General features: G+C 49.4%; 1 protein-coding gene across 2 annotated transcripts; it reads left to right on the top strand.

Moving 5' to 3' along the window:
• The first annotated feature begins 1,235 nt into the window (after positions 1-1,235).
• TPST1 (tyrosylprotein sulfotransferase 1) lies at positions 1,236-21,034 on the top strand. 2 transcript variants are annotated; one of them, XR_010794803.1, is made up of 7 exons: positions 1,236-1,295; positions 10,939-11,886; positions 13,664-13,862; positions 16,176-16,226; positions 16,490-16,538; positions 18,313-18,361; positions 19,003-21,034. XR_010794803.1 is itself a non-coding variant. In XM_066635665.1 (6 exons), the coding sequence occupies exons 2-5, from the start codon at positions 11,042-11,044 to the stop codon at positions 18,328-18,330; spliced, it is 1,113 nt and encodes a 370-aa protein (XP_066491762.1). In that variant the 5' UTR covers positions 1,236-1,295; positions 10,939-11,041; the 3' UTR covers positions 18,331-18,361; positions 19,003-21,034. The 2 variants fall into 2 exon arrangements, 1 of the variants encoding a protein (XP_066491762.1); XM_066635665.1 differs by lacking the exon at positions 16,490-16,538.
• Positions 21,035-22,279: the final 1,245 nt, after the last annotated feature.

The raw sequence follows: 22,279 nt of genomic DNA, 5'->3' as shown, positions 1-22,279 counted from the left end.
AGCCACTGTACCACTTCTAACGGGAAAAGTGACATCCTCATATACCGGAGGGTGTGTGTGTGTGTGTTTTTCCCAGGATTCCTTTTCTTGCACAAGGGGCCCTGCTGACATCAGACACTGATGCTGCAGCCACTGGGTCTCTTTTGGTGCAAACTGTGTCAAGAGCCTGTTGTGCTCAAGGGCTACAACCCTGGTGTTAACTGGCTTGATGCCTTTTCTCCTGTTTTAACAGCTGCATTGCAGGCGATATCCAACAGGGGAGATGCTGCATCTCTGTGCTTGGAAAAGCCTCACCCTGCAACGGTTTGCTATGATCTTTAAGAGAGACGGCGGCCTCAACAGTGACAGGCTGAAACCTGTGGGATTAATTTGGGATGGCAGATGGTATTTGTGTGTGTGTCGGGGGCTGTTACGCACACACCAAGTGACTGGTCTGCAGGTGTTCTATGGCGTGCAGGCTTCTGTTTCTCACAGGCCCACCTCTGCTGCCGAGACACGTCCCAGCTTCATCGTCCTGCTTCTTTGATGCCTGCATTCATCCCCCTCAAGCAGAGGTTTTGGTAGGAGGAGGGCCGGGTGCAGAGAGAAGGGCGACGGGCTGGTTCGCCTTTCGGTAGGAGAGTGTCCGCTGCCTCTGGGTGACTTGGAAGGCTGAGTCCCAGCCCCACGTAGAGGGGAAGGGGCTGTCACCCCAGCAGTGGGCCTTGGCACTCGGCCTGAAAGGGGTGCTGCCGGCCAGGGTCTGGGGCGGTGAGGCCGCCCCGCAGCAGAGCCATTCCTGCCTTGTGGAGAGTCGTCCAGCTGGGGCCTTTCCCAGGCGTTCCCCCAGAGCCAGCAGGGGCCTCTTGGGGCCTGAATGGCTGCACTGCCACCTGAACACCTGAGCACGTGCAGAGTGCAAACGCCTCCCCGTCCCTTGAAGGGGCTGCAGAGGTTTCCTCCAGTGGAGGGCACCGCGGTCCCTCCCCGCTCCTGCGTGGCCTCGGCTGAAGGGCTCCGCTGGAGGCTTTGCCCCCCCCCGGAAGACCGGCCGGGGGCGTAGCTGGAGGGGGGAGCCGGGAGGGGGGGCCGCTCGCACGCTCCCTGCCGGCCCGAGGCTCCCGGCGCCAGGTGTGCCGCCAGCTGTGCCGCCGCGTCCAGATGTGCCCCGCCCCGGGAGCGCGCACGCCCCGCCCACCCCAGGCGGCCAATGGGGAGCGGCGACGCATCGGCCAATCCGAGGGGGCTTGTGATGCCCACCGCTGCGGACCGGCAGCCCGGCAGGCGCGGACGGCTCACCATGGGCACCCCGGCAGGTGAGGCGGAGGGGCGGGGCGAGGCCTCTGGGTCGCCGGCGGACCTTCTGCGTTGCTGCCCCTCGCCCGGGCGGGGTTGGTGGGAAGAGGAAAAGACCTGCGAGGAGAGAGTGCCTCTGAGCATGCACAGAGTTCCCCTAGTCTGGCTTCTTTCCTGGGGTGGGCGTTACGTCTGTTTCCTATCAAGAGAAAGAAAAACCAGTGCTGGAAGAGAGTGCCTCTGAGCATGCACAGAGTTCCGCAGTCTGGCTTCTTTTCTGGATTGGGCGTGATGTCTGTTTCCTATCAAAGAAAAGAAAAACCAGTGCTGGAAGAGAGTGCCTCTGAGCAGGCACAGAATTCCCCTAGTCTGGCTTCTTTCCTGGGGTGGGCGTTACGTCTGTTTCCTATCAAGAGAAAGAAAAACCAGTGCTGGAAGAGAGTGCCTCTGAGCATGCACAGAGTTCCTCAGTCTGGCTTCTTTTCTGGGTTGGGCGTTACGTCTGTTTCCTATCAAAGGAAAGAAAAACCAGTGCTGGAAGAGAGTGCCTCTGAGCATGCACAGAGTTCCGCAGTCTGGCTTCTTTTCTGGATTGGGCATGATGTCTGTTTCCTATCAAAGGAAAGAAAAACCGGTGCTGGAAGAGAGTGCCTCTGAGCAGGCACAGAATTCCCCTAGTCTGGCTTCTTTCCTGGGGTGGGCGTTACGTCTGTTTCCTATCAAGAGAAAGAAAAACCAGTGCTGGAAGAGAGTGCCTCTGAGCATGCACAGAGTTCCTCAGTCTGGCTTCTTTTCTGGGTTGGGTGTTATGTCTGTTTCCTATCAAGGGAAAGAAAAACCAGTGCTGGAAGAGAGTGCCTCTGAGCATGCACAGAGTTCCGCAGTCTGGCTTCTTTTCTGGATTGGGCGTGATGTCTGTTTCCTATCAAAGAAAAGAAAAACCAGTGCTGGAAGAGAGTGCCTCTGAGCATGCACAGAGTTCCCCTAGTCTGGCTTCTTTTCTGGATTGGGCGTGATGTCTGTTTCCTATCAAGAGAAAGAAAAACCAGTGCTGGAAGAGAGTGCCTCTGAGCATGCACAGAGTTCCCCTAGTCTGGCTTCTTTCCTGGGGTGGGCGTTACGTCTGTTTCCTATCAAGAGAAAGAAAAACCAGTGCTGGAAGAGAGTGCCTCTGAGCATGCACAGAGTTCCCCTAGTCTGGCTTCTTTCCTGGGGTGGGCGTTACGTCTGTTTCCTATCAAGAGAAAGAAAAACCAGTGCTGGAAGAGAGTGCCTCTGAGCATGCACAGAGTTCCCCTAGTCTGGCTTCTTTCCTGGGGTGGGCGTTACGTCTGTTTCCTATCAAGAGAAAGAAAAACCAGTGCTGGAAGAGAGTGCCTCTGAGCATGCACAGAGTTCCGCAGTCTGGCTTCTTTTCTGGATTGGGCGTGATGTCTGTTTCCTATCAAAGAAAAGAAAAACCAGTGCTGGAAGAGAGTGCCTCTGAGCAGGCACAGAATTCCCCTAGTCTGGCTTCTTTCCTGGGGTGGGCGTTACGTCTGTTTCCTATCAAAGGAAAGAAAAACCAGTGCTGGAAGAGAGTGCCTCTGAGCATGCACAGAGTTCCGCAGTCTGGCTTCTTTTCTGGATTGGGCATGATGTCTGTTTCCTATCAAAGGAAAGAAAAACCAGTGCTGGAAGAGAGTGCCTCTGAGCAGGCACAGAATTCCCCTAGTCTGGCTTCTTTTCTGGGGTGGGCGTTACGTCTGTTTCCTATCAAGAGAAAGAAAAACCAGTGCTGGAAGAGAGTGCCTCTGAGCATGCACAGAGTTCCTCAGTCTGGCTTCTTTTCTGGGTTGGGCGTTACGTCTGTTTCCTATCAAGGGAAAGAAAAACCAGTGCTGGAAGAGAGTGCCTCTGAGCATGCACAGAGTTCCTTAGTCTGGCTTCTTTTCTGGGTTGGGTGTTATGTCTGTTTCCTACCAAGGGAAAGAAAAACCAGTGCTGGAAGAGAGTGCCTCTGAGCATGCACAGAGTTCCTTAGTCTGGCTTCTTTTCTGGGTTGGGTGTTATGTCTGTTTCCTATCAAGGGAAAGAAAAACCAGTGCTGGAAGAGAGTGCCTCTGAGCAGGCACAGAATTCCCCTAGTCTGGCTTCTTTTCTGGGGTGGGCGTTACGTCTGTTTCCTATCAAGAGAAAGAAAAACCAGTGCTGGAAGAGAGTGCCTCTGAGCATGCACAGAGTTCCTCAGTCTGGCTTCTTTTCTGGGTTGGGTGTTACGTCTGTTTCCTATCAAAGGAAAGAAAAACCAGTGCTGGAAGAGAGTGCCTCTGAGCAGGCACAGAATTCCCCTAGTCTGGCTTCTTTTCTGGGGTGGGCGTTACGTCTGTTTCCTATCAAGAGAAAGAAAAACCAGTGCTGGAAGAGAGTGCCTCTGAGCATGCACAGAGTTCCTTAGTCTGGCTTCTTTTCTGGGTTGGGTGTTATGTCTGTTTCCTATCAAGGGAAAGAAAAACCAGTGCTGGAAGAGAGTGCCTCTGAGCATGCACAGAGTTCCTTAGTCTGGCTTCTTTTCTGGGTTGGGTGTTATGTCTGTTTCCTATCAAGGGAAAGAAAAACCAGTGCTGGAAGAGAGTGCCTCTGAGCATGCACAGAGTTCCTCAGTCTGGCTTCTTTTCTGGGTTGGGTGTTATGTCTGTTTCCTATCAAGGGAAAGAAAAACCAGTGCTGGAAGAGGGTGCCTCTGAGCATGCACAGAGTTCCCCTAGTCTGGCTTCTTTCCTGGGGTGGGCGTTACGTCTGTTTCCTATCAAGAGAAAGAAAAACCAGTGCTGGAAGAGAGTGCCTCTGAGCATGCACAGAGTTCCGCAGTCTGGCTTCTTTTCTGGATTGGGCGTGATGTCTGTTTCCTATCAAAGAAAAGAAAAACCAGTGCTGGAAGAGAGTGCCTCTGAGCAGGCACAGAATTCCCCTAGTCTGGCTTCTTTCCTGGGGTGGGCGTTACGTCTGTTTCCTATCAAAGGAAAGAAAAACCAGTGCTGGAAGAGAGTGCCTCTGAGCATGCACAGAGTTCCGCAGTCTGGCTTCTTTTCTGGATTGGGCATGATGTCTGTTTCCTATCAAAGGAAAGAAAAACCAGTGCTGGAAGAGAGTGCCTCTGAGCAGGCACAGAATTCCCCTAGTCTGGCTTCTTTTCTGGGGTGGGCGTTACGTCTGTTTCCTATCAAGAGAAAGAAAAACCAGTGCTGGAAGAGAGTGCCTCTGAGCATGCACAGAGTTCCTCAGTCTGGCTTCTTTTCTGGGTTGGGCGTTACGTCTGTTTCCTATCAAGGGAAAGAAAAACCAGTGCTGGAAGAGAGTGCCTCTGAGCATGCACAGAGTTCCTTAGTCTGGCTTCTTTTCTGGGTTGGGTGTTATGTCTGTTTCCTACCAAGGGAAAGAAAAACCAGTGCTGGAAGAGAGTGCCTCTGAGCATGCACAGAGTTCCTTAGTCTGGCTTCTTTTCTGGGTTGGGTGTTATGTCTGTTTCCTATCAAGGGAAAGAAAAACCAGTGCTGGAAGAGAGTGCCTCTGAGCAGGCACAGAATTCCCCTAGTCTGGCTTCTTTTCTGGGGTGGGCGTTACGTCTGTTTCCTATCAAGAGAAAGAAAAACCAGTGCTGGAAGAGAGTGCCTCTGAGCATGCACAGAGTTCCTCAGTCTGGCTTCTTTTCTGGGTTGGGTGTTACGTCTGTTTCCTATCAAAGGAAAGAAAAACCAGTGCTGGAAGAGAGTGCCTCTGAGCAGGCACAGAATTCCCCTAGTCTGGCTTCTTTTCTGGGGTGGGCGTTACGTCTGTTTCCTATCAAGAGAAAGAAAAACCAGTGCTGGAAGAGAGTGCCTCTGAGCATGCACAGAGTTCCTTAGTCTGGCTTCTTTTCTGGGTTGGGTGTTATGTCTGTTTCCTATCAAGGGAAAGAAAAACCAGTGCTGGAAGAGAGTGCCTCTGAGCATGCACAGAGTTCCTTAGTCTGGCTTCTTTTCTGGGTTGGGTGTTATGTCTGTTTCCTATCAAGGGAAAGAAAAACCAGTGCTGGAAGAGAGTGCCTCTGAGCATGCACAGAGTTCCTCAGTCTGGCTTCTTTTCTGGGTTGGGTGTTATGTCTGTTTCCTATCAAGGGAAAGAAAAACCAGTGCTGGAAGAGGGTGCCTCTGAGCATGCACAGAGTTCCCCTAGTCTGGCTTCTTTCCTGGGGTGGGCGTTACGTCTGTTTCCTATCAAGAGAAAGAAAAACCAGTGCTGGAAGAGAGTGCCTCTGAGCATGCACAGAGTTCCTCAGTCTGGCTTCTTTTCTGGGTTGGGTGTTATGTCTGTTTCCTATCAAGGGAAAGAAAAACCAGTGCTGGAAGAGGGTGCCTCCCCTGCTCTTTGGGGTGTGTGCTACTTTCTATCTCTTGAGGAGAAAGAAATGTGCCTTTCTTCTCCCCCATTCCTAGGAAGTGTCTGTTCCTCAAGGGAGGAGGCACCCTGTGCACTTGAATGGATTTTCTGAGAAAAAACACTTTTAGAAGCAGTTTTAGGCTGATATGAAAAAAATGTTCTGAACCTGCTCGGAGTTTTTACATTGAAAAAAAGAATTCAGCCAGGAAAAAGAGGACTGTGAAATCTTGATGCTTTTTCTTGTCATTTCCCTGCTTTCTATAAATTGTAGGTTTGAAGAAGAAATCTGTGTTGGAACAGAGTGCATTTGCACATGCTCAGATGAACTCTTTTGCCTGTGTTTCTCTCTAAAGATCTGGCACTGATAAATGCCCCTTGTGGGCGCAGGGTGACTGTTCTTGCTTTTCAAAAACTGCTCCCTGTTGGCAGGAAGAGGCCTGCTTGCTCAGGTGTGTGCTGTCCTCTGCTTCTGCTTCCTCCTGGGAAGGCATCCTGCATGTGCCTGGAGGTGATGCGTCCGCAGGTTCATTTTCTGAAAAATGGAAGTTGATTCCATTCACTGAGGAAAGAGATCTCAGAAGGCCAGGTGTGCAAGGGAGGGCACCAGGATGCAGCTCTCTCGTTGTCTCGTGTGCTCCCTGGGCATCTGGTGGGCCGCTGGATGATACGGGGTGCTGGACTAGTTGGACCTTTGTCCTGATCCAACCAAAGGCTCTTCTTATGTTCTTAGGAGACTTTGTGCATGCCAAAGTGTGCTGAAGCTTGAGGTGCTAGAATTATTGCAAACTAAAGTTGGCAGCCCTCCCAAGGGCAGTGCCCTCTCTGCATGCCATCCTTCACAGGAGGGGTGCTAATCTCCTGCTTCTGTGGCTGCTGATTTTTGTTATCAAACATCATGGGCGGAGTGCCAAGTGGCTTTTTAAACCAGATGCAAGGGATGCCCTTGCAGGATGCAGATCTCTTGTTGTCTTGTATGCTTTCTGAGACATCTGGTGGGCCATTGTGAGATCCAGGAAGCTGGACTAGATAGGCCTTGGGCCTAATCCAGCGGGGCTCTTCTTATTTCTTATGACTGGTTCAAACTCTGTTCTAGTGACAGGGAATCTCTGGCATGTGCAGAGTGCTGTTTTATTAGATAAAATAAATATTACTTTCTTTTCTTTTGTGCAGTTGAGGCCAGGAGGCTAGAAAGAACTGGAATTCTGATCAGCTGGTGGTCTTCTCCTGACTGCAATCCCCCATAACTAGATATTCCATGACTGCCCCAACCACTCATCCCAGTGCTGCTTAAATGCCTCTGGTTCTTATCTGTGACCACCACTACACTCCTCCCCCCACCTTCAACACCTTCCTTGGAGCTTCTCTCAGCCCCTTCCTGGCACCCTGAAATTGCCCTGTTGCTCCCTTCCAGTGCCATCTGGACAGTTATGGCTACCCCAAGCAGAATCCGCTGGCTCAGGCCGTGGTCCACTGCAAGACTATATATACCTCTGGAAAGTCCACAAGCAGTCCTCTCCCGCTGTTGCCTCTGCACATGGAAACTGTATCTGGTCATTGTGGCTACTAGCCAGTGAGAGACTCTCTTCCAAGACCATGTCCTCTTAATAAGAACAGAGAGAAGACCTGCTGAGGCCCACCAACTAGGCCAGTGCTGCTATGAGAACAGTGGTCTGTCATGTCAGCTTTGGAGAAGCCCAAATGTGCTGCTTGTGGATGATGAGGGTCCATTCAGCAGCTATGGCTAATAACCACTGACAGAGGGGTCTTCCATCCCCTTTGAAAGCTGTTTCAGCCAATGGCCAACACCCCATCTTGTGGGAGCAGGTTCCATAAATGAAACTTGCATTGAGTGAAAGGAATCTGTTCTTTTATCCACTCTGAATCTTGCATCTGTCTGTTTCACTATGTGGTTCACTACTGAGCTAGGAGAGAGAAATTCATGCCCCCAAATATGCCAGCTTCACCAAAGTCCCCCCTCACTAAAGGGTTAGTGGGATTCTTTGCCTCCAACCCAGTGACCCCTTAATTGAACTGAGCCACTGGGTTTCTTCAAGATTAAAACAAGGCATTACTGTATAAGCATTCAGCTACCCCATGGAGTGAGATGGGTTTCAAGTTGGTTTAACTATTACTGATTACTGGGCTGGGGCTGTGAGATACAGGAAGCTGGACTGGATGGGCCTCTGGCCTGATCCAGTGGGGCTGTTCTTATGTTCTTAACTACAATTCCCAGGAAGCCTTGCAGGTCTCTTGTTATCTGGTGTGCTCCCTGGGGCATTTGGTGGGCCGCTGTGAGATACAGGAAGCTGGACTGGATGGGCCTATGGCCTGATCCGGTGGGGCTGTTCTTATGTCTTTATTGCAAGCTCTGTCAAGGAATCTCTGCTAGAGATCTTTCAGTTTTCTCAAGGAACCAGTTGTCAGGATTCCCAGAGGAGATGGACCTGACTGCTGAACCAGTTTGCACTTGCACTGTAGATAGGCACACAGCAACTTGTGGCTGGACCAAGCTGGAGCTTGCGGGATTCAAAACAAAAAAGATGAGTTTTTCCCATCTCTTTTGGGAGTCTAGACTGGATGATTAGGAAATCATTCATTTGCTGGTCAAAACTGGTAATTAGCAGCACCCGTGGGGAAAGGCATTTTGTAAGGTCTGATATCATCTCAGAGCAGCTTACACAAACTTAATAAAATGATATAAGCCAAAGTCAAAATGAACCATAATTAACAAACAGTGAAGCCATCTCAAAGTGCACCAATCAAAGCAACCAGCAGCCCTGCAGACCCAACTGGGACTGTCAGTGAAGAAAAGGGGAAGAATAATCCACTGGAGGTGAGGCAGAGCAAGGAAGTCTTTTAACTCCTCTCTGAAATGCAGCAGAGAGAGGGCGGTCCTGATCTCAGCTGGGTTCTTCAGGCTGGATACAACCATAGGAAGGGTCCTGTCATGACTCCAGGCTGGGTCCAGGAGCACCTGAAACCACGTATCTGATCCTTCAAGGAGACTGCAGTTCCACTCAGCACAGGCTGACATCCCAGTTCCTGGTTTGTCCATCTCCTCCCTGATTGCGCCCCTGCTTCATGTGGATTCATCTAGGAGGACTCATGTGGCTCAGAGCAGGCACTACAGTGAATATGGAACTGAGCCCAAATGTAGAGAGAAGACCCTTCTTTTTTGTTTTAGCCAGAGCCAAAGATGGATTTCTCCACTTGTTGAGGCTCTAAAAACACTGGCTGTCTTCTAAGAAAAGAAAGGGAAGAGGACAATAGCTGGGAGCCAGGGCTAGAAACAGCTTCTTGTTCTCAGAATTAGGTTCTTGGCTCAGGGTATGGTTTTTCTGGTAGTCTCAGTGTGTTTCTGTGTGTAACTGAGAGCGCAGTCCTATGCATGTGCACTCAGAAGCAAGCCCCATTAGAGTCAACGGGGCTTACTCCCTGTAAGTATGGATAGGATTGCAGCTTCAGTCTTAGTGTGACACTGATACAAGAACAGAATGAAAAGATGGAGAAAGCCCATGTTGGGTTACAAAACTCAGACCAGTTATAGAACCACAAAACTTCCTGTTGCAGAAGGAAGGGCTTGATAAGAGAGCAGTTGTTGTCCAGGCAGGACTGAGATTTGGATGAAGCACCAAGTCAAGTGTCAGTTCACGTCTTAGGATTTTCTCAAGGACTGCACATTATTTAGGATAAAGAGATTAATACTTTGCGCCAGGGCACCCCCACATCCAAGACAAGCTGGTTTTTTGCACTACACAAAGAAAAGAAAGCAGATTTTCACAGTTGGAGCTTATTTGGAATAATGAATTCTGATTCTCTCAATCTTGAGGATGGGAAGGTCTGAACACGGGATGCTGAAAACCCTCTCCCAGCCTCTGGCTTCAGGAGTATCCACACAGTTTCAAGCCTGTCTGCGTAATCATAAAGACGCGCACCTTTAAGTTGATTCTCCATCAGAGAGATCCTGTACCTGACACACTCCATGCTGTTCACCTGCTTGCACTGAATTGGGTCGAGCTACAGGGACAGGCTTCTGTTTTCATGTTCTGCTTGTGAACTTCTTGGATGCTTCTGGCTGGCGGCTGTTAGAACGGGGATGCCAGACGAGATGTACCCTCCTTGGGTGTATTGAGCTGGGCGTAGTATCAATTCATGGAGGGTCAGCCTTCTGCCAACGGCTCTGACAGCTACATTGCACCTTTGCAGCCACAGGCGCTCTGCCTCTCTGAAGGCTGTCGCTGCTCTGCTCCGCTTGTGGGCTTTCTGGAAGAGTTTGGTGAGCCGCTCTTGGAAACAGGATGCTGGGCTGCAGCAGGCTTTGAATCTGGTCCAGAAAGTCACTCCTCGGTGGCGTAGCTGGAGGGGCGCAGAGCACCCAGTCTGGCAGGAAGCCTCAGCACGGTGGGCAAGCCGCCTCTCCCTTTGGAGCCATTTCCGGCGGGGGGAGCAAAACGGAACCGTTCACAAAGCAAAATACACACTTCAATCCAGCTGAAATTCTTTCTCTGATAGTTGGATTAGCAGAAACTCCGCGGTTTACTGTCTCCTTCCGACCAGCAGTGCTGCTGGCTGCCTCTTCCTGTTAGGGTGGCAGGCGGAGACTTGTCTATCTTCTGTTCATCTGCTTTTCTGCAAAGAAATATTTCAGGCTCAAGCCTGACAGCTGCTTCTGCTTTGTGGGCTAGCTCTTTTGCACAGATGGAATATGATGTAGGTTGGGCCTACATATATTGTGTGGTCCAGCAGAAATACAGGAAACCTGAAGGACGGTGCACTGGGTGCAGAATAGGCTTCCTGAGAAATTTGGTTTTAAGTTTAAAAATAAACTACACCAAGTTTCTCGTTCTCATGACTGAATTTTGCTTCTGAAAACCGAGGTTCCATTTAGCTACCACGGCTGATGACCATTGGGACATAACCTCCATTAATCTGTTTAATCCTGTTAAGAGCAGCCCTGCTGGATCAGGAAAAAGGTGCACCTAGACCAGTGTTTGTGTCTGGGCAGTGGTCAACCCATAAGCAAGGTGTCAACTGCTGACTGGGGCCTTTTCACGTAGAGGCGCCAGGGATTGAAGCTTGTGCACAGCAGTGCTCTGCTCTTTAGTTGTGGACTCTCCTCGTAGTCAGTGGTTTCCAAATTCCACATCCCCTGAGTTCATCTTGAGCTCTGTCATTGCCCCCTTGAGCAAACGTTCACTGGAGGTAGAAATTTTGTTTGGAATACTTCTGAAATGTCTGGTGTTTTCTTTTCCTCTCTCTCAACAGATCTCCATCTTTTTGGACCAGGCTCCTCATGGCATGAAATGCTATCACTGATGCAGCCTGGGCCCTCTGCTGTTGCTGTGTGAGGCAGCATTTTTCCCACAACATGGTTGGGAAGCTCAAGCAGAACCTGCTGCTGGCCTGCCTGGTGCTGAGCTCGCTCACGGTCTTCTACCTGGGGCAGCACGCCATGGAGTGCCACCACCGGATGGAGGAGCAGAGCCAGCTGGCCCGGCCGGAGCCTCTGAAGGCCACGGCGAGAGCCAGCCTGAGCCGGAAGGAAAATGCCACCTTTGCTTACCACAAGGACATGCCGCTGATATTTATTGGAGGGGTGCCCCGGAGCGGCACCACCTTGATGCGGGCAATGCTGGATGCCCACCCGGACATCCGCTGCGGGGAGGAGACCAGGGTGATCCCTCGCATCCTGGCAGTCAAGCAGATGTGGGCTCGCTCAAGCAAGGAGAAGCTCCGGCTGGATGAGGCCGGAGTCACAGATGAGGTCCTGGACTCAGCCATGCAGGCCTTCTTGCTGGAGATCATTGTGAAGCATGGGGAGCCGGCCCCTTTCTTGTGCAACAAGGACCCCTTTGCCCTCAAGTCCTTAAGTTATCTGGCCCGGATTTTCCCCAATGCCAAATTTCTCCTGATGGTGCGAGACGGCCGGGCGTCTGTCCATTCCATGATCTCCAGGAAGGTCACCATTGCTGGCTTTGATCTGAACAGCTACAGGGACTGCCTGACCAAGTGGAATCGGGCCATAGAGATCATGTACAACCAGTGCCTGGAGGTCAGCTTGGACCGCTGCATGATGGTGCACTACGAGCAGCTGGTCCTGCACCCAGAGCAGTGGATGAGGACACTCCTCAAGTTCCTCCACATTCCATGGCATCCTGCTGTCTTGCACCACGAAGACCTGATTGGGAAAGCCGGTGGTGTCTCTCTTTCCAAGTGAGTCTGCTTTGAGCCTAGTTTTCCTTTGGGCTTTTTGTCACCAAGAAGTCAAACCATTAAATATTTGGGTTCAGAGATGGTTCCGCCTGCTCTGCAGTCTTTAGCTTTCTGCTTCAAATACTAATCTTAAAAAGTGGTTTGTTGGCCAGTTTAGATCCTTCAGACTAGTTTAGGTACATTTCAAGCAGAATAATACCAATCCTTTGCTTGCTTAGTATCAAACATTGTAACGTGAATACAAAGATCACCAGTTAACGTATGTGTATTGCTTTGAACTGTTTGTAATTTTGAAAGGCTTTTACAAACAAGATACACAGAAGAGGATAAACAACAGGAAAATGAACATAATCCTTCCTGAATCCTACAGCAGGAAGCTGGGTGCCTCCTGACTGACCCACTTATTTCCAACTGGTTCCTGCTTTTTGCCTTGAGGGGTTTGGCTCAAGTTCTGATTTGAGGCAGTCGAGAGGTTTGGGTCCGGCTCCGTTTCACTGGAAAAAGCCTCTCTGAACTGGTTTTGGGTTTCAGCTCTGGTTTGACTTCCTTTTTGCAACTCTGCTAAAAGTTATCTGCAAAGCTGACAAGAAGGGTTTGCTGACTTGCTGCGCTACCCGTTGGGGGGAAACAGGACAGAATCCAAACAGAGAAACAGAGTCCTGCTCCTTCCCCTCTCATTCCATTGGGTTCATTGCCCCCTCTTATGAAACTCTCTTTGCTTTCAGCCTGGGGGCCCCTGCATTTTCCCTGCTTGACCTGACCTCCGGCTTGGAGCACTGATAACCAGGCCTCTTGTCTGGACAGTTTTGTTGGCAGCTCTGATAGCTGACTTGCAGTTTGCCCCTCCTTCCCTGCAAGCTCGGGGTTTCAGCTTTTGCAAGAGTGTCCAAAGGCAGCTGTGAAAGCCAGCTAGGGCTGGCAAGGACTTGGAGCAGCACGAGACCCTCTGCGGCTTGCAGTCAGTGCCAGCGTGGCTGTTGGAGAGGAGTCTTGGCACGCCAGGCCTCGCCATAACTAATGCTTCAAGCTCTGGCACTTGCCCTGTCCTTAATTGGAAACAACTGTGGCCACCGCAGCTGACAAAGAAATGTCATTTTTCCCAGGGAGGAGTTGGGCCAACTTTTCTTCTTTATTACTGTAAGCAAAGGCGATGGGCTGGAACAATCCAGGCAGGAATGTACAGTATGGCTTCTCTCTAGAATTTCCCCTGTGGGAATGGGGAGGGCTTCCATTTCGGGGAAACGTCTCCCTTACCCAACAGATGAGCCCTGCTGGGTCAGACTGAAGACTCATGCAAGCAGTCCAGCATCCTGTTTCCAGAAATGGCCAATCAGAAGTGCCTCCCACCATTCTTGTCTCCTCAGAATCTGCTATTCTGAGGTAGACTACCTCTGAATATGGAGGTTCCGTTTAGCTATTACCACTGGTAGTCCTTGCTAAACCCATCTTATATGTCCCCGTTCAATAAGAATGGCAACTGGTTTAGCTGGCTTTAAGAGGGGGTTAGGCAAATTCATGGATGGAGAGTCTGGCAGAGTCTGGCAGCCACTGTGAGCCACAGTGGTGTTCACGTTCAGATGCTGCAAAAGAACAGGAGGGGAGGGCTTTTGCTTGCATGCCCTGCTTGTGGGCGTTCTGGAGGCATCTGATTTGCCACTGTTGGAAACAGGTCACTGGACTAGATGGAGCTTGGCTCTGGTCCAGCAGGGCTCTTCTTACATTCTTAAGATATCTTACAGGTTGGTTTGTGTGCAACACATGTTTTTATTCTTTGCAGAGTTGAAAGATCAACAGACCAAGTCATCAAGCCAGTCAACGTGGAAGCCTTGTCCAAATGGGTGGGGAAGATTCCCAGTGATGTTCTTCAGGACATGCCAGTGATTGCACCCATGCTGGGGAAACTCGGCTATGACCCCTATGCCAACCCGCCAAAATATGGGAAGCCAGACCAGAAGGTTTTGGAGAACACCAGAAGGGTAAAACATGGTGCCTGTTTACTGAAACAGTTTGATGTTTAGTCCTTAAAATGTTAGGATTTATATCAGGGTGCCAGACATAAGGCCCGTGGGCCAAATGGGGCTCCTGGAAGCAATTTATCTGGCCCCTGTTAGAATTGGGCTCTCTCATAACTGAACAGGATTTGCACATTTTCTCTTCAGTCATCTGCAGCTAATGAGTTTTATGTGAGAACAAAGTATTTATTTCTGGCCATTATTTGCTTGACTTCCTGCTTAATGGCACCACTTCTGGCCCTCAGCAGGCACTATGAATCCAAACTTTGGCCCTCTGTATCCTGCACTTCCTGTTTTGTTTAAAGGAACTGCAGAGGAGGAAAGGTCAGGCTGCGGCAGGTGGGCTTGCTGCCTTCTGATTCACTTCCTCCTTGGAAGCGGATCAGAGAGGTTTCCTCCATAGAAGACTGCTGGCTGGTGACCCCAGCAGTAGCCCCTGTCTTTTCTGCTTTTCCCCACAGATCATTGCCGGCCATGACAGGACAGTCACTGCATCTTTGGGCCGCGCAGACCACTAGCTCTCCTGTTCAAGATGACCTGTTCTCCATGTTTGGTGTCTGCCTGTTGAGTTGTTCCATTTCTCTTGGAGACACCCTCACAAGCAGAATCAGTTTGAAAGAGTAATTTCTCGTATTCCTCCCAGGTCCTGGTGAAGACAAAGATGGTTGAGGGCTGTGATTATGTTTGAAGGGGATGCCCACAATGCCCTTTGCAAAGTGTATGTGTGGGGAAAAGCCATTAAGGATGGGATCTGTCTAGCCTGTGCCTCAAAGATTATTTGGACATATATGTTTGATGAATATGCTACCACTGATGGTTCTTTTGCCATAAAGATGCAATTATGCATATCTACTCCTGTGCACCCTTATTAACTATAAGGAGATGAGGAGTCCAATCCTATCCTTCCCCCTCCTGCTGATGCAGCTGCACCAAAAAGGTGTGAGCTGTATCCAGCAGGGTGGAGGTGGTGGATGGATTGGGAGGTTTTGGAGGGGAAGGGGAATTATTTCCCCCTTTCACTCCGTAAACCTCCTGCGATGGATCTCCTTGGACCTGCACCAGCTCTTTAGCAGGTGCAATTCTGAGAAGAAAGGGGTTTGAAAAAGGAGATAGGATTCAGTGCATGCCATTACCCTCTCTGCCCTTGTTCCTCCCCCCTCCCTACCCAGTTTTGCCCCCTTCCCACCTGCCCCCAATGCTACCTTACCTGGTCTGTTGGGCATGGCAGAAACTGGCAGTGGAATTGTGGTGCTGCAGCCTCTTGCGTAAAATGCCACCAATGTAGTGCTCTGTGCTCCACTGGTAGTCATTTTACGATAACAAAATTTGCTTCCACTGTTATAAACCCTTCTGCAGTACAGCCCAATCCTGGAGAGGATCGGGCTGTTACTAACTCTGTCTGGGTCCTGTGAGAGAGTGGTTGCTGGATTCAGCCACTGTGCCAAACCAGGTTTTAATTCTGGCTCAGTGCTACAAATCTTGGCCGTGTGCACTCCCTGCTTCCCTCCAGGTGTGAGAGGAGGAAATTTGCAACTTTTGTTCTGATATGAAACCAACCTGGTTTGCAAACCAACCTGGTTTGCAAACCAACCTGGTTTGCAGTTGTGTCCAAACCTGGGAAATCTGTTTGTTTTAACTACAGTTTGTAAAGCAAAGTTTTGGGATTTGCTGGGCTTGGATACAACAGCAAATCCAAGCCAGGATCAAAAATGGGAAAACTCTTCCCCTTGTGCATGGAAAGGGGGTGAGGTGGATGGTAGCACATGAGCTCGCAACAGTGACACTGAGCCTTCATTAACCCTTGCTATGGCCAATAGGATGTGTGAATCTGACCGGTGTGCCCTTGAGGATTTGCAAAAATCCATCTACATGAAAAAGTAACCAAAAGTGAACTGAGTTTGCACTGGCGCAGAGCTCATGTATCATTGTGCACTCCAGTCTGGGCCCAAGTGCTTGCTCCCTGTGCCCTTGTGTAGAGGTTCGATCTGTGTCTGCCTCTGGCAGGGTGTTCTGCCAGTTTTTTTAAGTTCCTAACAACGTTTCTCGTTTCTGAGTGTTTGGATTTGGGGTTTATTTTGGTTCTCCCAGTTGCCAGCCGTTCAGAGGAGTGGCACAGTTCAGAGTGTTGTGCATGTGTGGCCACTGATATTCCTGCGTGTGCATTTATAAACATATTATCATTAACAACGGAGCTTTTCTGCATGTTGTCTGAAGCATACAGCAAAGGAATATATGCCATCATGACTCCTATTTCAAAGTTATCTTTGTGTTTTCCAGGTCTATAAAGGTGAATTTCAACTTCCTGACTTCCTCAAAGACATAGCACAGGTGAGGGCTCTTGAAGTGTGCCAGAGAATTGTTGCTGTTGCCTGTGACTTCTGCAGTGCAACTGATGGCTCTTGCGAGGACCTGTTGCATCTTTTTCCCAGTGTATTTATGTAGTTGGTCCTAAAGGCAACTAATTTGGGGAAAGAAAAAACCCACAAGGACATTCCTGTGAAATGTGCCAGTTTCAACTGTTTGGTCAAGCCAAATGCAGAATTGCTTTTGCCCCCAATAAGAATTGGTTGTGTTTTGTTTTTTTATTGCAGCCCAAGAGGAGAGTGACCAGGAGGTTCCAGGCAGCATAAAATGAAAGAGGTGCTGAGACAGTAGAGTAGCTTGTGATGTCTGTCCTCTCTGTGTCTTCCCCCCACAAAACACCACCTGCCTGCAGGCACTGGAATTCTTCTGGACAACCACCTTCTGTCTGTGTGCACAGTCAGGGGGTGTCTCTCTTTTTTTGGCTGTTCCATTCTCACACTTTGGACGGTCTGTGCTTTGGCTGCCTTGCGCTCAGTCACCCTGAGGCTGCAGAAGGTTGCCCCTTTCCTCCTTGGCTTCATGCGCTGCCACCACCCTGCAGTTCACGCTGCTTGGCCTGAACTTTGTGACATGTTTGCTTCTTGTCCCAGCAAGAAAACATTCCAAACGCTGTGTACTTTCATTAGAGTTGCCAACCCATTCAAGGTTTTTAAAAAGGTTTGATAATTGATTTGCCTTTTCAAGAATGAATTCAGTTAATGAACCTTTGTCTCGGCTATCACAGTATGGGTGAGTGGTGATGGCTGTTACATGAGGTCTCATCTATGCAGGTTATGGGATGAGGTGGTAGAGTCCTGACGTGGTAGAGCATACCGCACCATTTCAAACTTCATGGAGAGGAATCACATTTTCAAATGATATCTGATGTTGTTTTTTTTTTTTTAAATATCCCGCAAGCACTAGCAGTACAGGAACCGAGCTGCAGTAGAACTTCTGTCCTTGGTGTGATGTTTCTTTCTAAACTTGAAAGGTCATCTTCGTTTTGCCCAGGGGAGCACTGAAAAATTGTACCTCTACTTACAATTTGTGTGTTCTACTTCACTCTCCCACCAAGGAACATAGGATGCTGGTCCACTGAGCTGAGTATTGTTGAGGCTGAGTGGCAGAAGCTCCCTGGGGTTTCCCAGCTGTGCCTGAAGCCTGAACCTGGGACCTTTTGCCTGCACAGCAAGTGCTGTACCAGTGAGCTGCAACCCCTCCCTAGATCACCTCTGGATTCTTTAGCCTAAGACCAGGCATGCACAAACCTTGCCTACAAGAGCTTTAGAAAGAATGAGACCACTTCAGGCAGGATCAGTGGTTGAGCTAAACAGAGCCTCCTTGAACAGAAGCAGCAGTCCACTATCAGCCAGAGGCTGACTGCAGCTAGGGGAAAGCCATTTGTGTAAGCTTCCCATCTAACCCAGTACCCTGTTCCCAATAGTGGTCAGCCAGATAACTCTGGATAGCCCAGAAGTGGGCGTGAAGATGACTGACCTCCTGCCTTTGTTTATCTCCAGCATCTGGAATACGGAGATAGGTTGGGTCTGAACATGTAGCTGCCATGGCTAATTGCTGTTGTAGCTGACTCCCCAAGAATGTGTCTCCACAGAACATAAAAGGAGCCCTGCTGGATCAGACCAGTGGCCACCCATCCAATGCTCCCATTTCCCACAGCAGTTGTCCGTCTGTCTGTCTGTCCAGGAGGCAGCAGACCTCCCCTGCTGCTGGCCACAGTATCTGGTCCCTAGAGGTGTGTGCCATCTGGACATGGGGTCCTGTGCAGCCATTGTGGGTCCAGCTTCTGATAAATGTCCCCGACACCACAAATGCGTTTGGTGCTCCTGTTGAGCCACTCAGACCAGAAACCATTGGTACAACATGTGGCCATGAGTTCCGTAAGTGGCACGTTGTGTGAAGAAGCACGTACTGTTCTGAACCTGTTGCCAGTTCAGTTCAGCTGGCAGCTCTGTTTTAGTGCTCACTTTGGAGTTTTCCACTTTTTTGCAATGGAACAGAACTTTATTTAACAGTCCGCAGTTTAAAAATAACTTTTTCCCCCTTTCAATAGACAGATGCAGTGAAATAGAAGATCCGGTGGCACTCGGCATACAGAAATGGTAATGAGATGGGACATTTGCACTGCTTGACCTTCCTTTCTTAGCTCAATGGCAGCTTCGTATGTGAGTGTTGTGGCGGGGGTTGGATGGGGGTGGAACAAGACCCGTGTCATTTTGGCCCAGTCCACGGGGAGGCTCTGCTTGTACATCCCCTTTGAAAGGACTGGCAGGTGTGCTTGAGCGCAAGAGTGGAGATGCAGATGTGGGATTCCTTCTGCCAAGGAGGATGAGAGGCCTGAAAGCTGGGCTTCTCGGAGGTTCAGCAACCCTTTTTGGAAGATCTCCAGGAGGGGGGCTGGAGTTTAGGGGCAGAGCGATTCCTGCACAAGCAGAGAGAGGGTCTCGGGTTCAACTCCCCAGCGCCTCCAGTTAATAACAGGAGCTCAGCAGCAGACTGGAAAAGGCTTCTCTCTGCTTGAGACCTTGGAGAACTGCTACCAGTTGGAGACGATGCTACTGGGCTGGGAGGATTCCTGGACTGGCTTGGCCAGAGACAGCTATTAAGGACAGAGGAACAGCAGATGTCAGTGGCTCAAAGGGCAGAGTTCAAGGGCACAGACTGTCTTGCAGAAGATGGGCTCAAACAAATCCCTGTGAGTAGAGTGTGCTGAAATCTTATCTTTAATTTTTGTCTTTGGTAGGACTGCTGGCTGCCTCTGTGAGGGAAGCACTGTGATGACATCTGGGAAGACTCTGCTGGGCTGCTTGTTCAAACTGCTTTCCTGTTTCGTACTGTGGCTTTTCAAATTATTAAATATAGTTTGAATATGTTTCTCTTGATAAGTGCATGTAAACCTCTCAGGCTTGGTCCTTGCACAGCTGACTCCAGAACAGCTCCACTGAAAGACTGGTGCCATTCAGGTTGAGTGAATCCAGGACTAAGAAGAGAAATGAGGAAGAGGGAACTGTCTGGAAGAAAAACTCCCCGGAGTAAATCCCAGTGGAGTCAGTGAGATCTGTGCAACCTGAAAACATCAGAAGAGCCTGGCTGCTGGAGCAGGCCACGGAGGACCTGTCTAGTCTAGCAACTTGTTTCTTTCACTCATCAGGTGCCTCTGGGTAAGCCTCAAGTGGGAGCTGAACGCCACAGCCTGCTTCTGCTGTTGTTCCCTGGTATCTGGTATTTGGAAGTACACTGCCTTGAACCTGGACATAGCATATGGCTGTTGTGACTAGTGGCCAAGAGATAGCTAACAATGTGCAAGCAGCGCCTTGATGCAGAGCTCCCATTTGTTCCTGTGCGAGATTGAGGAGCTCCTGGAGGATTGAGCCTGAAGCCCTGTCGTGGCAGAACTCTCCAGCCTGTTCCTGAAAGTCAGATGGTCTCTTTTTCCCCGTGTGTACAGCACAACTGATTCAACCCAACTGAAGCCAACGGTATTTTGGGCTGAGCTGACAGTGACTATTCAGCCTCCTTCTCTCTCTCTGTTTAGTTTTTGCACCTTAGTTTTTCCAGGATCGATTTTCAAGTGGTATCCTTGGTGCTGAAGTAGGATGTGTCAAATAGGAGTCTTTGGGAAGGAAGATCTGAACCCGCCTCTGGCTCACAGCTCCTGCTATGCATGCTGAGTACAGGCTCCACCTGCAGAGCTATCTGTGGGCACACCCGTCAGGCAGATGAGCAGTGGTGATCAGCTGATGAGCATGGAGAGAGGGAGGCCTAGGCTTCATCCTCCCCACCAAAGAGTGCAAATTCCCCTTGTCTACATTTGAGAGATTCCCTCCCATTTCACTGAATTCCTCCCCCCATGACTGAATAACCCAGATCTCCAGTCCTAATGACCTAGTTGTTCATTGGCAGGCATCTCTTCCCCTAAGGAGCATGCTCTCCATGGACATGCCCCAATCATGCTCAGTGCTTGAGTGCCTATTTTGCAGGCAGGTCTTTGTCCCACTGTGGCAGCATTTCCAGGTAAGGCTGAAAAAGGCCCCTGCCTGCTAGTCAGTGTAGACACTGAGTCAAGTGGACTTTGTATCAGGCAGCTTGCTGTGTTCTTGCTGTCACATGCCAAGTACTAAGATTGGCACGGGATGGGCATCTTGGTTCTGTAAGGCATGCTGGACTACATTCCAAGGCATACTGCTGCTCTAAGAGGGCAAGGTCGGTGACCTTGCTCTGTGGAACATTCCACCAATTCCCAGCATGGGCAGCTGTCCAATTTTCCCCTTACCAATCCGATTTCCCCTTCCTTCCCCAATAACTTTCTTTCCACACCTTTCAATCAAGCAAGGGGGGAACTGCTCTTCAAACCAGATGAACAACGTCAAACCTTGTTGCACTGACACGCATGAGGGGTGGTGCATTCAGGCCGAATCTGGCAGCTGAGTGAATCGTATGTGTGCAGCCCTGGGAATTGGTTGGGGAGTCTTCTTAATGCCTCATTAAATTTTTCTAGGTGTGGCTCAAAACATCCAGCAGGTTATCTATGCTTGACCATCAGCTTCTGCTTTTCCTTGGGGAGGGTTTTTTGTGTGTGTTTTTTTGTTTTTGTTTTTTTTGTGTGTGTGGAGAACAGTTTCTATGCCTAGTTTTCTTTTCCAGTTTTATGGACACGTAAAGACAATTTTACATTTAATTATTTAAAAAAATGCTCTTTCAGATGTGGAGAAATGACTTGTATGTTTACAATCCGATGACCTTTTGTATTTTATTTTTCAAAATAAATGCTTCAAATGTGATCATCTTGCTACTTTGAAATACAGAGATGAATCACAAATAATCACCCCTTCCCCACAACAACTTGGGAGAGTGGCAAAATAATTTTGTGTGTTTAACAAAAAAATCTACTTGCCTGTGACAAATTGTTTTAGAAACAAACTAACAAAATGTTTAGAAGATCAAAACAACAGTAAGCACAAGAAATATGGCAGGAAAAACACAGCAGGGAGCCAAAGGAATGCAAACCTTCCATGGAAAGAATATAAACCACCCTGACAGAATACAACAGTGTGCACCAAAAGCAAGATAAAGTTGCTGTCAGGATAGCCTCCCTGGCAAAAGTGTTCCACAACCGTGTGTCAGCACCAAAAAGGCTGTGGTTGCCATCAACCCTCCTCTGAGGATAGCTGCACCTGAATGCAGATCTGAGTCTTTCATAGTTCTCCAGGGTGTTGCATTCACCAGGTCCCAGGCTCAATCTCCAGCGTTTCCAGGTAGGATTGGGAAAGGCCCTGGAGGGCTACTGCCAGTCCGGGTCAGCAGTACTGAGCCAGGTGCACCAATGCTCTGACTCCACAGGTGGCAGCTTTGCATTCCCACATTCACATTTCCATGCACCCAGGAACATCAATTAACCCATTTTTATCTGGCCACAGGTGTACGCATTTAGTCTGTTGCATGTATGCAACATTGGGCAGAATACTGGACTTCCTTGTAGCCATGAAGCTGTTTATTCTGATATTTATCTGCCTCAGCCAGTGAGCCAATGTGATGGGGTGGGCATCAGCTCTGTTGGAGACCTGGGTTCAAATACCTGCCTGGCTATGATATTCCCTGGGCTAGTAACTCTCTCCCAACCCAGTGTGCCTTGCAGTGTTGTGAGGGTAGAATGATAATATAATCTGGGTTCAAATAACTGCCTGGCCATGACTTTCCCTGAGCCAGTAATTCTCTCCCAGCCCAGTGTGCCTCACAGTGTTGTTGTGAGAGCAAAATGAGAATGTAACCCCTAACGTGGAAAGGTGGGATAAAATATGGAAACCAATGATAATGTCTCTGTTTCTGGCATTCACACAGAAGACTGCGAAAAGATAAGTCATGCATGGCTTCTACATCCTGAATTTATCATAAAAATGTCTGCTTGACCTCTCAAATGACCCATGAGACCCCAGGGGTGAGCAGCAAAAGCATAAAACAAGTCATGGAAACCATTCAAAGCAGATGCCAAGGAGAACTCACAGAATGCTTTGCCCGTCAGC

This window comes from Tiliqua scincoides, chromosome 8, assembly GCF_035046505.1.
Source record: "Tiliqua scincoides isolate rTilSci1 chromosome 8, rTilSci1.hap2, whole genome shotgun sequence".
Lineage (NCBI taxonomy): Eukaryota > Metazoa > Chordata > Lepidosauria > Squamata > Scincidae > Tiliqua > Tiliqua scincoides.
The sequence above is the reverse complement of the archived record's forward strand: the minus strand, read 5'-3'. Positions and strand labels throughout refer to the sequence as shown.

Excerpts from the sequence above, each read along its gene's own strand:
- TPST1 (XM_066635665.1), top strand. The coding sequence starts at position 11,042 with ATGGTTGGGAAGCTCAAGCAGAACCTGCTGCTGGCCTGCCTGGTGCTG. Across the intron at positions 11,887-13,663 it reads GGTGGTGTCTCTCTTTCCAA|AGTTGAAAGATCAACAGACC; the intron begins GTGAGTCTGCTT and ends TATTCTTTGCAG. Across the intron at positions 13,863-16,175 it reads TTTTGGAGAACACCAGAAGG|GTCTATAAAGGTGAATTTCA; the intron begins GTAAAACATGGT and ends TGTGTTTTCCAG.